At 50.8% G+C, this 17416-nt stretch overlaps 1 protein-coding gene across 1 annotated transcript in view; it reads left to right on the top strand.

Annotated features, from left to right (window-relative positions):
* The window catches only part of ikbkb (inhibitor of nuclear factor kappa B kinase subunit beta), a 100857-nt gene that overhangs the window by 79035 nt on the left and 4406 nt on the right, over positions 1 to 17416 (top strand). The window contains exons 12-19 of the mRNA XM_052041249.1: positions 3105 to 3299; positions 7484 to 7598; positions 8054 to 8177; positions 11126 to 11277; positions 14014 to 14075; positions 14265 to 14374; positions 15368 to 15417; positions 16310 to 16409. Of these exons, the coding sequence (XP_051897209.1) occupies positions 3105 to 3299; positions 7484 to 7598; positions 8054 to 8177; positions 11126 to 11277; positions 14014 to 14075; positions 14265 to 14374; positions 15368 to 15417; positions 16310 to 16409 (908 nt within the window). The remainder of the gene's footprint in view (positions 1 to 3104; positions 3300 to 7483; positions 7599 to 8053; positions 8178 to 11125; positions 11278 to 14013; positions 14076 to 14264; positions 14375 to 15367; positions 15418 to 16309; positions 16410 to 17416) is intronic.

The raw sequence follows: 17416 nt of genomic DNA on the forward strand, positions 1-17416 counted from the left end.
TGTCTGTGTTCTGGAGGAACAGATGTGCAGGCAGATCATGGAAAGGTGTAAAAACAACAGGATTGTTGTGGTGGGTGATTTTAACCTCCCCAATATTGACTGGGACTCCAGGGGCTTTGATGGGGCAGAATTTGTTAGGTGCATCCAGGAGGGTTTCATGAAACAAAATGTAGGTAGTCCAACTAGGGGTGGGGCGGGACTAGACCTTGTGTTGGGGAACGAGCCTGGCCAGGTGATCGAAGGTTCAGTGAGGGAGCATTTTGAGAACATAAGACCAGTCGTTGGGTAAAGGAGCTAAATTGGGGGAAGGCTAATTACAACAGTGTTAGGCAGGAACTGGGGGAAATAGATTAGGAGCAGTTGTTGGGGTAAATCCATATCTGATGTGTGGGAATCTTTTTAAGGCCAGTTGATTAGAGTTTAGGAGCAGCATCTTTCTGTGAGGACGAAAGGCGAGGATGATTAGGTTTGGGAACCTTGCATGATAGGGATCTTGTAAGTTTAGTCAAAAAGGAAAAGAAAGCGAAAAGTTTAGGAAGCTGAAATCAGACAAGGAACTTGAGGAATATAAAGTTTAAGTTCTTTCCTGCTTAAACAAGGAATTAGGAGGGCTCACAAGGGCCATGAAATGTCCTTGGCAAGTTGGATTAAGAGAATCCCAAGGCATTTTGTATGTATATTAAGAGCGAGAGTGTAGCTAGGGAAAGGGGAGGTGTCTTTAAGAACAGAGGGAATTTATGTGTGGAGCCAGGGGAATGGGTGAGGTCTTGAATGAGTACTTTGCATTGGTATTCACCAAAGGGAAGGACATGGATGATGTGAGATTAGGGAGGGCTGTGTTGGTATTCCAGGGAATGTCGATATTAGGAAGGAGGTGGTTTTGGGTGTCCTGAGAAATATTAAGGCAGTTAAGTCCCCAGGGCCTGATGAGATCTGTCCCAGGATGCTGAGGGAAGTAAGGGAGGAGATTGTTGGGGCCTTGACAGAGATTCTCTTTAGCCAGAGGCAAGGTGCCAGAAGTCAGTGTTGTTCCTTTGTTTGGGAAGGGCAACACGGACAAACCAGGAAATTATAGGCCGGTGAGCCTTACATCAGTGGTAGGGAAATTATTGGAGAAGATTTCTAGGGACAAGATTTACTCCCATTTGAAAACGCACGGGCTTATTACGGACTGTCAACATGGCTTGGTTGGGGGCAGGTTACGTGTCACAAACTTGATTGAGTTTTTGAGGAGGTGACGAAGGTGATTGATGAGGATAGGGCGGTGGGTGTTGTCTACATGGACTTCAGTAAAACATTTGACATGGTCCCTTATGGTAGGGCTGGTTCAGAAAGTCAAGTCACATGGGATCCATGGTAAATTGGATCCAAAATTGGCTTGGTCATAGAAGGCAGAAGGTAGAGGTGGAGGGGTATTTCTCTGACTGGAGGTCTGACCAGTGGTGTTCCACGGGGATCAGTGCTTGGGCCTCCGTTGTTTGTGATAGTTATTAATAATTTGGATGAAAAGGTAGATGGTCAGATTAGTAAGTTTGCAGATGACACGAAAAGTAGTGTTTGTGGATAGTGAGGAAGGTTGTCAAAGGATACAGCAGGATATAGATGGGTGGAGAACTGGTAGACGGAGTTTAATCTGGACAAGTGTGAGGTGTTGCACTTTGGAAGGTCAAACGTAAGACAAAAGTAAACAGTAAAAGGCAGGGCACTGAGGAGCATCGATGTACAGAGGGATCTTGTAGTGCAAGTCCACGGCTCCCTGAAAGTGGCAACACAAGTGCACAGGGTGGTAAAGAAGGTGTACAGCATGCTTGCCTTCATCGGCCAGGGCATTGAGTATGACGGCAGGGAAGTCATGTTGCAGCTGTGTTAAACTTTTGGTTAGACCACATTAGGAGTATTGTGTGTGGTTCTGGTCACCAGACTATAGGAAGGATATGGAGGCTTTGGAGAGAGTGCAGAAGCGATTCATCAGGATGTTGCCTGGATTAGAGAGTATTAGCAGGAGGTACAGAAGCCTGAAGTCCCACACCACCAGGTTCAGGAACAGTGACTTTCCTACAACCACCAGGTTCTTGAACCGACCTGCACAACCCTAACCCTACCTCAGCAACAGAACATTACAGACCACCTCTTGCACTGCCATGGATTTGTCTCTGTGTCTTTTTGTTGCACTAAGGTCTTGTTTTTGCACAGTCTTTTATTCTCTCTCCCTTCACTGTCTTGTATAATTTATGTTCTGTGTTGTCTGTACCTACGTGCCTGTGATGCTGCTGCAAGTTTTTCATTGTACCTGTACCTCACCGTACTTGTGCACATGACAATAAACTCGACTTGACTTGACTTGAGATGGTAAGAAACCTTTCCCCATGCAGAGGTGTCTAAGACCTGAGGACTTGAATTTAAAGTAAGGAGTAACAGGTTTTTAGATCTGAGGAAGAATTTTTTCACCCGGGGGGGTTGGAATCTGGAACGCACTGCCTGAGGGGGTGGTGAAGGCAGAGACACTCACAACATTTGAGAGACATCTGGGTGAGCACTTGATCGCCAAGACATATAAGGCTTACAGACCAAGTGCCGGTAAATGGGATCAGTACAGAACATAGAACAGTACAACACTGGACAGGCCGTGGATGTTGTGCTGATCTGGATGCCCATTTATACTAAATGTCCTCCTCCTGTGTATCACCAATATCCCTCCCTTCCCTTCATATTCACGTGTCTATCTAAAACTCCACCAACCTGCCTGGTTCCACTACTACCCTGGTAACCCATTCCAGGCACCTACCGCTATCTGTGTTTTAAAAAAGACTTGCCCCTTATGTTGCCTTTATACTCCACCCCCCCCTCCCCCCCACAACCTTAAAAGCATGTCTTCTAGTGTTTGACATTTCTACTCTGGGAAAGAGAGTCTACCCTATCTACGCCAGGTGGATACTTGATGGGTCAGTATTAACATCGGGGGCCAAAGGGCCTGTTTCTGTGCTCTGTGGCTCAATGAAACTGGGGAAAGTTTTTAAACAAGGTGTGGATGTTGGTAGTCTTCTGCCCTGCTTCTCCCAAGGTTTCACCTCCCGATCCTTCCCTCCTGTTCTTTGTTTCTCCAGTATGTGCAGATTCTGGATATGAAATCGGGAGTTGTCCACACCTACACAGTCACTCCCGAGGCCAGCGTCCAGTCCCTGCAGCAATGGATCGAAGCCACAACTGGCATTCCGGCTTTCAACCAGGAATTGCTGCTGGAGACAGGAACAGCGATGGATCCTCGAAAGCCTGTGAGCCAGTGTGTGCCAGACAACAGGGTAAGGATACTGTCCCAGTCCCTTGGGCAGGAGCGGGGAGAGGGAGGCTGTCGGGATCAGATTACAACTGGCCGGGCCAGGGATGGGACTGATCTCTTCATGAATTACTGACCCTGCTGTATCGCAACAGCACCAGCAGTGGACAGGGTGGTAAGGAAGGCGCACAGCGTCCCCGCCTTCATCCGCAGGGGCGTTGAGTATAAAAGTCAGGAAGTCATGTTGCAGCTGTATAAAATTGTGGCAGGCTACATTTGCAGTTCTGATCGCCCCATCACAGGAAGGATGTAGAGGCTTTGGAGAGGGTGCAGAGGGGGTTCACCAGGATGCTGCCTGGATTAGAGAGTATTCGCTATGAGGGGAGGTTGGACAAACTTGGGTTCGTCTAACCTCTCCTCACAGCTAATACTGTCTAATTTTATAAACGCCTATCAGTTTTATAAGCATCTACCAATGCTGGAGGGGAGACCTGATAGAAGTTTATAAAAATTATGAGAGGCATAGGTAGAGTAGACAGTTGGAATCTTTCTCCCCAGGGTAGAGGGCATGCATTTAAGGTGAGAGGGGGAAAGCTTAAAGGGGATGTGGGGGGCAAGTTTTTTTTACACAGAGAGTGGTGGGTGCTTGAACAGGCCGCCGAGGGTGGTGGTGGAGGCAGAATGGAGGGATGTGGATCATGTACAGGCAGATAGGTTGAGTTTAATTCAGCATTGTGTTCAGTCCAGAGGTTGTGGGCCGAAGGGCCGGTTCCTGTGCTGTTACGTAAGGGTGGGGTCAGAGGGCACGGTCGGGAGGGTGAGCAGCCAGAAGTCGTGGTCCACATCGGTACCAATGACATAGGCAAGAAGGGTGACAGGGTCCTGCAAGGTGAGCTCAGGGGGTTAGGTGTTAAGTTAAAAGACAGGACCCCAGGGTGGTGATCTCAGGATTGCGACCCGTGCCGCGTGCTAGTGAGGCAAGAAATAGGAAGACACTGCAGTTGAACAGGTGGCTAAGGAGATGGTGCAGCAGGGAGGGCTTCAAATTTTTCATTGGGCTCTCTTCCAGGGCAGGTGGGACTGGTACAAACGGGATGGTTTGTACCTGAAGTGAAGGGGACCAATATCCTTGCGGGAAGGTTTGCTGGTGCTGCTGGTGGGGGTGGGGGAGCTAGAGCGGCAGGGCAGGAAGTGGAGTCTCTGAGGAAAGGAGACGCAGAGACAGAAATCGACTGGTTGATGAACATGGTGGGACTAATGTTCTGAGATGCGTCTATTTCAATGCGAGGAGTATTGTAGGCAAGGCAGATGAATTTAGAGCATGGATTGGTACATGGGATTATGATGTTGCAGCCATTAGTGAGATTAGGTTGCAGGAGGGGCAGGACTGGCAGCTCAATGTTCCGGGGTTCCGATGTTTTAGACATGATAGAGGGGGAGGTATTAAAGGGGGAGGGGTGGCATTACTCATCAGGGAAAATGTCACGGCGGTGCTCAGAGAGGATGTACTGGAGGGCTCGACTACTGAGGCAATATGGGTGGAACTGAGGAATAAGAAAGGGACGACCACGTTAATGGGACCAGACTATAGACCTCCTAATAGTCAGTGGGATTTAACAAATTTGTAGAGAGATAGCAGACAGTTGCAAGAAAAATAAGGTCGTGATAGTAGGTGATTTTAACTTTCCACATATTGACTGGGACTCCCATACTGTAAAGGGATTGGATGGGATAGGGTTTGTCAAATGTGTTCAGGAAAATTTCCTTAATCAATATGTTGAGGTCCCAACTAGAGAGAGCATGATACTGGATCTCCTCTTAGGGAACAAGATGGGACAAGTGACAGAAGTGTGTGTAGGGGAACACTTTGGATCTAGTGATCATAATTCCATTAGTTTCAAGGTAATTGTGGAGAAGGATAGGACTGGTCCTCACGTTGAGATTCTAAATTGAAGCAAGGCCAGTTTTGATGGCATCAGAAGGGATCTGGTAGCCGTGGATTGGGATAGGCTGTTTTCCGGCAAAGAGATGTTTGGTAAGTGGGAGGTCTTCAAAAGTGAAATATTGAGAGTACAAAATCTGTGTGTTCCCGTTAGGATAAAAGGCAAGGCTAGCAGGTTTAGGGAACCTTGGTTATCGAGGGATATTGAGGCCCTGGGAAAGAAAAAGGAGGTGCATATCAGGTATTGGCAGCTCTGATCAAATGAGGTGCTTGAGGAGTATAAGAAATGCAAGAGCTCACTTGAGAGAAATCAGGAGGGTTAAAAGAGGACATGAGGTTGCTCTGGCAGAGAGAGTGAAAGAGAACCCAAAGGGTTTCTATAGCTATATTAAAGGCAAAAGGGTAGCAAGGGACAAAATTGGTCCACTTGAAGATCAGCACGGTCATCTATGTGTGGAGCTGAAAGAGATGGGGGAGATTTGAAATGGATTTTTGCATCCATATTTATTCTGAAGACAGACAAGGAGTCCATAGAACTGAGGAAAAAGAGTAGTGATGTCATGGACCGTATCCAGATTACGGAAGAGGAGGTGCTGGCTGTCTCGAGGCAAATCCCCTGCACCTGACGTGGTGTCCCCTTGGACCTTGTGGGAGGCTAGTGCAGAAATTGCAGGGACCCTGGCAGAGATATTTAAAACGTCCTTAGCCACGGGTGAGGTGCTGGAGGACTGGAGGACAGCTAATGTTGTTCCTTTGCTTAAGAAAGGCTCTAAGAATAAGCCAGAATATTATAGGCCGGTGAGCCTGACGTCAGTCGTGGGTAAATTATTGGAAGGTATTCTAAGGGACAGAATATATAAGTATTTGGATAGACAGGGCCTGATTAGGGATAGTCAACACGGCTTTGTGCGTAGCAGGTCATGTCTAACCAATCTAATACAGTTTTTCGAGGAGGTTACCAGGAAGGTTGATGAAGGGAAGGTGGTGCACGTTGTCTACAAGGACTTTAGCAAGGCCTTTGACAAAGTCCCGCATGGGAGGCTGCTTCAGAAGGTTAAGTTGCTTGGCATTCAGGATGAAGTAGTCAATTGGATTCAATGTTGGCTTAGCAGGAGAAGCCAGAGAGTGGTAGTGCATGGTTGTCTCTCTGACCAGAGCCCTGTGACTAGTGGTGTGCTGCAGGGATTGGTGCTGGGTCTGTTGTTGTTTATTATCTATATTAATGATTTACTTCATGATGTGGTAAACTAGATCAGCAAATCTGCAGATGACACCAACATTGGGGGCGCAGTGGACAGTGAGGAAGGCTATCAAATCTTGCAGTGTGATCTGGACCAGCTAGAAAAATGAGCTGAAAAATGGCAGATGGAATTTTATGCAGACAAGTGCGAGGTGATGCACTTTGGGAGGACAAACCAGGGTAAGACTTTGACAGTGAATGGTGGGGCTCTGAGGTGTGCGGTAGAACAAAGGGACCTGGGAATACTGATCCACAGTTCCTTGAAAATGGCGCCACAAGTAGATAGAGTCGTAAAGAGAGCTTTTTGCACCTTGGCCTTCACAAATCAGGGCATTGGATACAGGAGTTGGGATGTTATGTTGAAGTTGTACTGGAAGCTGGTGAGGCCAAATTTGGAGAAATGTATGCAGTTCTGGTCACCTACCTACAGGAGAGATATCAATAAGCTTGAAAGAGTGCAGAGAAAATTTACACAGATGTTGCTGGGACTTGAGGACCTGAGTTATAGGGAACGGTTGAATAGGTTAGGACTTTATTCCCTGGAGCGCAGGAGAATGAGGGGAGATGTTATAGAGGTGTACAAAATTATGAGGGGTATAGATAGGGTGAATGCATGCAGGCTTTTTCCCCTCAGGTTGGGTGACACTAGAACTAGAGGTCATAGGTTTAAGGTGAAAGGTGAAATATTTAAGGGGAATCTGAGGGGGAACTTCTTCACTCAGAGGGCAGTGTGAGTGTGGAACGAGCTGCCAGCGGAAGTGGTAGATGTTGGTTCAACTGTAACATTTAAGAGAAGTTTGGATAGGTACATGGATGGGAGGGGTTTGGAGGGATATGGTCCAGGTGCAGGTAGATGGGACTAGGCAGAAGATCAAGTCGGCATGGACTAGACAGGTGGAAGGGCCTGTTTCTGTGCGGTGGCACTCTATGACTCTATGGCACAGGTCGGGAGGGCGGTGTCAGAGAGTAGGGTCGGGAAGCTAGGGTCAGAGGGCAATCTGTCATCTGACGTGATCTCATCCTGCAGCAGAACGAAGGGAAGAAGTCAGAACTGACCATCATTTATCTCTTCGACAAGAGCACGAGCACCTACGACGGACAGGTCACTGTCCCAAAGCAGCCGGATGCCGTGAACTTCATCCGTAAGTGCCTGGGTGCCTCAGAGTGGTGGGGGGGGGGAGGGTGGGGGGCAGGGTGTGTGGGGACCTCCCTGACCCAGGATTGTGTAGGTGTGGCTGAACGTGCCCTCCCGTGCTCCTTGCCCAAGGAGCTGCCTCAGAACTTCTGCTGGAATCTACTTTTTATTTTGAACTGAATTGAAGTTCTTCTATGGCCATGGGTGGATTTGAACCCATGTGCTCAGGGAAACAGTCGTACTGCACTGGTTGCATCCTGACTAATGCAGTGGGTCTGTCGGTCTCTGTGGGCTCGGGAGGTTTGGCTGATGTTTGTTCCTGGATCGAATGAGGAGCGGGGATTGGGATACGGGCAGGGTGTAGGGTGTTGTGTGTGGGGGAGAGGGTGGGGGTTATGGGGAGGGGCAGGCAGTGCCTGGCAGACTGGATCTCCACACCCTCGGCCTGTCTCTTGTTTACAGTCCAGGACCCAAAGAAGATGCTGCCCTATCACCAGCTGCGGCGCTCCTGGGGACAGAGCTGGCACATGATCCGCACCCTGAAGGAAAACTGCATCAGGCTACAGCAGGGGCAGAGGGCTGCCATGTGAGTGTCCCGAGATGAGGAGGGGAGGGAGGAGGAGGGAGGAAGAAGATGGAGGGGAGGGAAGAGGAGGTGGTGGAGGGAGGGAGGTGGTGGAGGGAAGGGTGGAGGAGCAGAGAGGGGAATAGCGAGGTGGCGGAGGGGGAGGGAGGGGAAGAGGAGGGAGGGGAGGGTGGAGGGAAAGGAGGCAAGGCAGGATGAGGTGGAGGAGGGAGGAGGTGGAGGGAAGGGGGAGGAAGGGGAGGGAGGAGGAGAGGGAGGGGGAGGGGAGGGAGGAGGTGGAGGGACCAGTCAAGGGTGAGTCAGATGAGACCTTACAATGAAATTAGTGCCGTGGTTCCCCGGACAATGCCGCCACCCAGTGGGAGGAGCCGTTGCTGCAGACATGGTGCCCGCAGAGAGCAACGAGGAATGGATCCGCCTAGTTAACCTTTCCATCTTTAAAGATTCCTAAACCCTTCTCCGACCAGGGGTGTTCATAGAATCAATGAAAATTTGCAACACAGGAGGCCATTCGATCCATCATGTCTATGCCAGTTGAGAAAAAGAAGCCAAACAGCAACCATCCAACCTGATCCCGCCTCCAGCACTGGGTCTGTAGCCCCTGCAGGTCACAGCCACATCCGAGTGCTGTTTGAATGTGAGGAGGGTTTCTGTCTCCACTACCCTGTCAAGCTGGGAGATCCTAACCCTAACTCCTGCTGGGTAAAAGCTTTTTTCCTTGCCTCCCTTCTGATCCTCCATATACTCGATTAACTCTCTCCTGGGCACAGAAACTACCCTTGCTTGTAACTACAATCTTCCACTTCCAGCAGCATCTTCATAAACCCCTCCAGTGGAATCACATCTCTCCTGTAAAGTGATGACCAGATCCCTCTGCGGAAATCGAGCTCTAGTGTTGAATACAGCTCTGTCATAACCTCTTCACTCTTAATCTGTGCCTTGGGTAGTAAAGGGCAGTTTCCTATTTGTCCCTTTAACCATATCATTGACCTGGCTTGGCCAGGATCCATAACTGTACACTCCAAGTGCCTTTGTCCCTTCTTATCACTGAGTCCTGTGTTTGTCAGAGTGCATCATCTCACACTCCATTAGATTAACTTCCATTTGCCATGTGTCTACGTAAGTAATCAGACCACCTCTATCTTACCATAGAACCATAGAACAATACAGCACAATACAGACCCTTCAGCTCACCATGTTGTGCCAACCTTTAAACCTCGCCTAAGACTATCTAACCCCTTCCTCCCACATATCCCTCTATTTTAAATTCCTCTTCCTGCCGTCCAAAGCTTTCCTCCTCGCTGTCACCCACACAACTAATATTCCTATCTGCCAACTTCTTTATCCTGGGCGCTGCATTTACGTGAAGTAAGTGAAGAACGAATACTGAACTGTGTCGGAGCCCAGAGTTCCAGATACAGAACCACCTGTCAACCATTGCCCTCTGCTTCCTGCCACTGAGCCAAACTCCAGACACACTTTCTACTCTGCCTTGGATCCTATGGACTTCTATTTTCTTGGCTTAGCTACCACATGGGAGCTTGTTAAAAAGCCTTGTTAAGTCCATGTGGATCACATCAAACGTACCTCCCTCGGTGACCATCTATGTTACCTCTTTAAAAAATTTCAGTGGTCAGTCAGACTGCACCTTACTCTGTGCTGACTGACTGTCCCTGGTTAATCTGTGCCTTTTTAAATGAAGGTTTGGAATAGATTCCAAGAATTTGCTCACCAGCAATATTAGACTGATGGCTGGTAATTACCTGTTTCTCTGGTTTGTAGACAGTGATGTAGTGCAAGCAATCCTCTGGTACCAGGAAGGGTTGAAGAACAATGGTCAGAGTCTCCACAATTTCCTCCCCTGCTGCTTTTACCAAGCCAGGATGTATTTCATCCAGATCTGGTGACTTACCCAATTTCTAGGGTGTTAAACCCCTCAGTACTCTCCCTCTCACTATGTTTATCCCATCTGATATTTCCCACTCATCCTCCTCAACCACAGCAGTAGCAGCATCTCCCTCTCTTGTGAAGACAACAAAGACCCTTGTCTACCTCCCTTGCCTTCTCTGTCCCTTATTAGCTCTGCTCTTTCATTATTATCCACTTTCTCTGTATAAAATCCAAAGATGTTTTGAAAACGTATTTGCCAGTACATTTGCATACCTTTTGCTTTCCGAGCTTCTCTTTGCTTTCTAACCTTCTCCTGGCTTTCTGCAGCACAAGTTCTCAGTGTCTCTCACAAGCTTTCTTTTATTCTTTGCTCCTGAGCACCTTGGCCTGGGCTTCAGCTCCAGCCGACCTGCCTTGTACCCTTGTGGGAAGATGTTACCCTGCCAGCTCATGTTTCACTCAGGGCTAAGGCTATGGGCAAGATTCTGTGCTGTCTTCGTTACAGAGAGGGGTGATCTTGATGTTGTGGTTCAGGAGGACGTGTGAAATATTGGATGGGTTAAAGGAAATAAGATCAGAGTTTCGAAGGGCTTCAGTTGCCGAAAGCGGATAAATCCGCGGACCCGGATGAAATACGTTCCAGGCTGCTAAAGGGAGCAAAGGAGGAAAATGTGGAGACTCTGCCCATCGTTTTTCAACACTCGCTGGGTTTTTCCTGAATTCCCTTCCATAGATTTAATCCAGTATTGGCCACTGCCTAGTCTCTGGCACGTGTGTAGAGAGCGAATATTGAAGCACAAAGCCTGGGGCTTCTGCTGTTGACAAACCGGATCGTCGGGTGTGTGCTGTCGGGATGGTAGGTTAATTGGCTGCTGTAAAAATGTGTGTCTGATGGCTGGCAGAGACTTAGTGGGCTGAAGGGCCTGTTTCCATGCTGCATCTCTCTGTGACCAATACTCTACATCCTGCTCTTTGACTTCCCGTTACTTCTGAACCAGCTGCTGCCCTCTGACGTGGTGAAGGTTGGACCTTGGTCTCACTGTCTTGCCTCTCCTCAGGATGAGCCTGCTGCGGTACAACAGCACTCTGTCCAAGCTCAAGACCACCATGATGTCGATGTGCCAGCAGCTGAAAGCCAAGCTGGATTTCTTCCGCATCAGTATCCAGATCGACCTGGAGAAGTACGGCGAGCAGATGGCATTCGGGATCAGTGAGTACTCGCGCCACGCATGTCCGACAGTCTGGAAGCACGATCGCTGGCGAACCTGGGGTGCAGGGCTGAGGGAGTACTGGTGGTGGGTGTGTGCAACCAGCTGCCAGAGGGAGCGGTAGGGGTGGGTACCATTTACAGTGTTTGAAACGCAGCTAGACAGGTCCATGGATGGGAAGGTTTCGAGGGATATGGGTAAATGGGACGAGCTCAGGCAGACACCTTGGTTGGCACAGAGGAGATGAGCCAAAAGGCCTGTTTCTGTTCTGTACGGATCTGTGAATCCATCCACATCAGCTCAGGAAGGACGTGAAGAGTGAAAGACCTGCTGAGGTCACTGGCCCAGCCCTCTCTCCCATTCCTTCCCTGAACTACTGTTGCTGTTTCTGCACAGGCCTCGTGTTACCGTCACCTCTCAGCTCACACAGCGATTCCACGCCTCGGAGTCACTGAATCGTCCAGAGTGGGAACAGGCCATTCTGCCCAACTTGTCCATGCCGACCAATGGGCAGCCTTCCGTATTACTCCTGACTCCCAGCACCTGGTCCAGGCCTCGGCGATTCAAATGTTCATCTGGACCCTTAAACACTGTCAGTGACTCTGCTTCCACCACTCTCTCTGGCAGTGTGTTCCAGGTACTCACCGCTCTCCAGGTGAGGAAGGTCCCCCTCAGATCCCCTCTAACCTCTTCCCCCCTCACCCTAAACCCGAGTCCCATCTACCTCTGACACGGGGGAAAGTTTCCTGCAGTCTACCCTATCTATGCCCCTCGTAATTTTATCTACCTCAATCATGTCCTCTGTTAACCCCCTCCGCTCCAGGGAAAACAGACCCAGCCTCTCCTCCTATCCGAACTGCTCTGTCCCAGCTTAGCTGTGAAACATTGTCCACTTGACCAAATCCACAACGAGTTGTCCGAGTTCATTTGACAGAGCGAGGGTGAGGAGGTGAGGGCAGAAGGGAGTTTCCCGTCGCTACTGTTGACCGGGGAGTGGCCAATATAAAACTAAACTGAGGAGGAGGATTTTGGGGGAACCTGGGGAATTGCACGGTTACTTGTGAGCTGCCGGGGCTGAATATTCCCCCAGGCCTGTCACACCTGGAGCTCCCGGGATGGCGAAGTGAGAGCTCGTCCAATGTACAGCATCTCAGCGAGTGATTTAAACTGGTCAGTGTGTCTGGCCCACGTTACCTGTAACCAAGGCCACCAGAAGGAGAAAGGCCACTGGGTCAGCATCAGCTTTATTATCACTGACACATAGGACACAGGACACTACAGCACAGCACAGGCCCTTCGGCCCACAATCTTATCCTGCTCTAAGATCTATCTAACCCTTCCCTCCCACATAGCCCCCCATTTCTCTATCATTCGTGTGTCTATCTAAGAGTCTCTTAAATGTCCCTAATGTATCTGCTCCCACAACCTCTGCCGGCAGTGCGTTCCACGCACCCACCACTCCCTGTGTAAAAAAACATATGACATGAAAATTGTTGTTTTGCGGGAGCAGTACAGTGCAAAGACATGAAAATCTATAGCAAAATAAATAAATAAATAAATAAATAGTGAACAACAGGAATAACGAGGTAGCGTTCATGGACCGTTCAGAAATCTGATGGTGGAGGGGAAGAAGCTGTTCCTGAATCGTTGAGTGTGGGTCTTCAGGCTCCTGTACCTCCTCCCTGATGGTAGTGAGAAGAGGGCACGTCCCGGGTGGTGAGGGTCCTTAGTGGTGGATGCCGCCTTCTTGAGGCGCCGCCTCTTGAAGATGTCCTCGATGGTGGGGAGGGTTGTGCCTGTGATGGAGCTGGCTGAGTCTACAACCCTCTGCAGCCTCTTGCGATCCTGTGCGTTGGAGGTCATGTCCAACAGTCCTCTGCCTGATGTGTCAAAGCTGTTGTACCACAGAGATAACTACCAAGGAGGTTGATTATTTCTATGTTAGTCTATCAGCAGCTGGTTAGTCATAGAGTGGGACGGTATGGAAACAGGCCCCTCAGCCTGTCTGAATGGACCACACCAATCCTATTTTATTCTCCTCACACTCCCATCAACTCCCCCCAGATTCTACCCCTCACCTACACACTCGGGATAACTCATAGCAGCCAAATAACCTCCCAACCCGCACGTCTTTGGGATGTGGGAGGAAACCGGAGCACCCTGGGGAAAGCCCCGTGGTCACAGGGAGAACGTGCGAACTCCACACAGACAGCGCCGGAGGTTGGGATCGAATCAGGGTGTCTGGGGCTGTGAGGCAGCAGTTTCACCAGCAGTGCCACCTCTGCCCCACAATGACTGATAAATGCAACAGCCAGTCTGCCAGAGGAACTCAGCGGCTCGAGCAGCATTTGTGCAGGGAAAGGAATCGTCGATTTTTCAGGTCAGGACCCGGCATCAGGACTGAAACGTGGACAATTCCTCCCCCTCCCCCCACAGATGCTGCTCGACCTGCTGAGTTCCTCCAGCAGATTGTGTGTTGCTCCGGATACCAGTATCTATAGTCCCTTGTGTCTCCAATGAATAACTGCATCCCAGCGAGGATTTAGAAGGGGAGGGTTACTGGTTGATGAAGGATTCAGTGCTGAGTCCAGCCGGGATCCCCCTGTACGTCTGACGAGGATCCAGGTGAAAGCCTCATTCCCAGTTGCCCTTTGCTCCCCGTCAGACTCCGTCGTTGCCTCTGAGCTGGACAAGGTTCACCAGGTCCCGGTGTGTTGACGAGATTGTGTCTCTTCCAGCCTCGGAGAAAATGATCGCGGCCTGGAATGAAATGCAGATGAAAGCAGAAGGTTGTGGAAGGGTGAGTGTTCGTCCGCCTGTCGCACCCCCCCCCCCCCACCGTCCGCCTGTCGTCATCGCCCCCCCTGCCCCCGCCACCATGCGCCTGTCACACTCCCTCCCCACCGTCCACCTGTCGCTCCCCCCTCCCACCATCCGCCTGTTGCTCTCACACCTCTCTCTCCCCTGCTCTCACCCTCTCCCCCTCCAGATGAGTGACGTCAGCGGTCTGGACGAACAGTCTATGGCACTTCAAACTGACCTGGTCGACCTACAGAGGAGCCCATCGGCACGGCGACAGGGGGAGGCTCTGGAAGTTCTGTGAGTGCGTCTGACTTCTCGGCTTGGTGGTTTCTGCTCCTTGCCGTCCGTCGGTGCTGTAATCGGACGGCTCAGAGAGGGCTCCTCGCTTCTCCAACTTTCATTCACCTCACCGAGTTAAAATAAAACTTATAATCGTGAAATAAAAACAGAAACTGCTGAGAACACTCAGCAGGTCAGGCAGTGTCTGTGGGGAGAGGAGCAGTCAATGTTTCCGGCCCACCTGGTGAGTCTTTGACCTAAAACGGTGACGGTCTCTCACTCCACACGCTGCCTTACCTGCTGAGAGTTTCCAGCAGTTTCTGTATTTTTCCAGATCCCCAGCATCTGCAGTTTCTTTCTAATTGTATAAATGCAGGTCACCCCTGTGTCTGTGTTATATGTGTGTGTGTCTGTGTTATATGTGTGTGTGTATGAGAGTAACTGCCCGTGTGTGTGCGTCTGTCTCTGGGTGTGAGCAGGTGCCTGTGTCAGAGACGGTCTGTGTGTTTGGGTCTGTGTTTGCGTTCCTGTCTTTGACGTTAAGACATGGATAGCATTGGAGCGCAAGGAGTTTCACATTTCAGCAGGAACATGTTCCTGTTGTAAATCTTTTGCAGCTGGGGAACATTCCCAAAGTACTTAGCAAATTACCTTCCAACTGCAGTGCTGGTCAGTCTCTCGGGTCTGAGTTGACAGTGAGTCTGTACACAGTAAGATCCCACAATCAGCATGAGGCAGGCCCCTGGCCGGTGAGTGTGTGCTGCTGTTGGTGAGGCAGTAGAGCCCAGGTTGCTCTGCTGGGTGCCCCCATGAGTCCGTTACCGGGTGCCCCCATGAGTCCGTTACCGGGTGCCCCCCAGTCTGTTACTGGGAGCCCCTGTCTGTTATGGGTGTCCCACCCAATGAAGGATTAGATTGGCATCATCCCATAGGAGGAGTCTGTCAGTCTCCTGGGAGATGTTCAGCCAGTCCTGTGTGGTTTTACTGATTGGAGCTGATGTTTTGTCCCAGGGAGGAGGTGGCCATGGAGCTGTATCGCAAACTCAGGGAGAGGCCGAGAGGTACGAACGCAACTTCATTCGTAAAACCGGAGGGTGGTCAGAGACTGGCGATCGTGCGGCGCGGGCCTCTCCTCCTGACAGCCCGAGGCCTGTCTGACACCTGTGAGGCGCGAGCCAGGAGTGTGAGGGAACGCCCTCCACTCGCTGGCTGAGGGCAGTACAGCAACTCTTGAGAAGTTCGACACCATCCGCGGCAGGGCGGCCCCTTCCCCCTCGTCCGTCCATCCCTCCCTCCACCTGCAGTGCACGGTGGCTGCAGTTACTTGCCGGGGCTACTCTAACAGCCCCTCCACGCCCCGCCCGTGCCACCCAGAGGACAAGAGCAGTAGGCACAGGGTAACCTGGTAGACCCGCAGGTTCCCTGCCCTGCAGACAGGTCCTCAATGCTCCGTTATTGTTGGGCCTGGTCCTGAACTCCCTCCCCCGTGGCTCCGTGGGAGCATCCCCCACACGGACTGGGGGCAGTTACAGATGGGCAATAGATGCTGGCTTTCCCAGCAATGGCCGTCTGTGAAACAGGCCACCCGAAGCGAGTGGAATTACCCAGTGGGGAAGTCAGCAGTGTGAAGTGAGGAGATGGGTTGACGTCGCAGGGGGCAGATTGTTCTCTGTGACAGACCGGCAGAGGATGTGTGGTTTCCAAAGCTGCAGGGGAGATGGGGATCTCTGAGTGTTCACTTTTTAACTGTGGCCTGATTCCTTGGGGAGAAGCCGCCTCCTCTTTGCTTTCCTCTGCAATTGTTACCCCTCATTCCCTGCCTCCGAGCCCCTCTCCTTTCCCTGATCTCTTGCCTCCCTTCAGCTCCCCCCTCCTGACCTTGCCTCAGTGCCCTGGGTATTGATGATGGTGGGACACAGCTGAGGGGGGTTTAACGCTGTATTTGGTGCGTAGATCAGCGGACGAGTGGAGACAGCCAGGAGATGGTGCGCATCCTCCTGCAGACCCTGCAGAGCTTCGACAGGAAGGTGAAGGACATCTACTCACACCTCAGGTACCGGCTGCCAGGTATCACGCACGGGCCTTCTGGTTCTGTGTGGATCCAAATCCCACGACTCATCAACTTGTAGTTGATAAATGTGCCGTTTGTGGGCCAGCCCCAGGGAGAAACAACTGTGGTCGTTTCCAAAAGTGACTCTGGCCCATCAAACAGCCCAGGAAGGCAGGAGAAGAGATGGCGGGGGCCGGGATCTGGAGCAACACACCATCCCTGGAGGAACTCAGTGGGTCAAGCAGCGCCTGTAGGGGTGGGGGGTGGCATGGGGGGATGTGAGGGGAGGGGGTGTGGTGGGGTGGGGAGGGGGGAGAGGGGGAAAGGGGGTGGGGGGGTGTGGGGATGTGGTGGGTGGAGGGGGTGGTGGAGGGGGTGTGGGGGAGAGGTGGAATTGTAGATGTTTTGAGCCAAAACCCTGCATAGCCCAGGAATGTCTGATGGGGAAATGCAGAGGGCACTTTATGCCTGGTCCGAGCTGCCCCTGCCCTGGGAGTGTGCGACAGAAAGCAGCAATCTCATCTAAATGTTGGGAATGTTTCGAAGGCTTGACAGGGAGGATGTTTCTCCTGGTCAAGGATCCCAGAACTGGGAGCAGATAGAAGGTGCAAGCCATTGAAGACTGAGATGAGGAGAACCTTTGGAATTTGTACCTCCAGAGGCTCTCAATTCATTCAAAACGGAGGTGGATGGATTCCTGGATATTAAGGGAATTGAGGGATATGGGAACGGCGTTTGGTTAGAGGTTAGCCATGATCTTGAGGAACAATAGCAACGTTAAAGAGGCATTTAGACAGACACATGAACAGAAGACCATAAGATATAGGAGCAGCGTTAGGCCATTCGGCCCATCGAGTGCTCCGCCGTGGCTGATCTTTTTTTTTCTGTCCTGCCTTCTCCCTGTACCCCTTCACTCCCTTACCAATCCAGAACCTATCAGTCTCTGCCTTGATTACACCCAATGACTTGGCCTCCACAGCCCTCTGTGGCGACGAATTCCACAGATTCAC

This window comes from Pristis pectinata, chromosome 29 (assembly GCF_009764475.1).
Source record: "Pristis pectinata isolate sPriPec2 chromosome 29, sPriPec2.1.pri, whole genome shotgun sequence".
Taxonomy (NCBI): Eukaryota; Metazoa; Chordata; class Chondrichthyes; order Rhinopristiformes; family Pristidae; genus Pristis; species Pristis pectinata.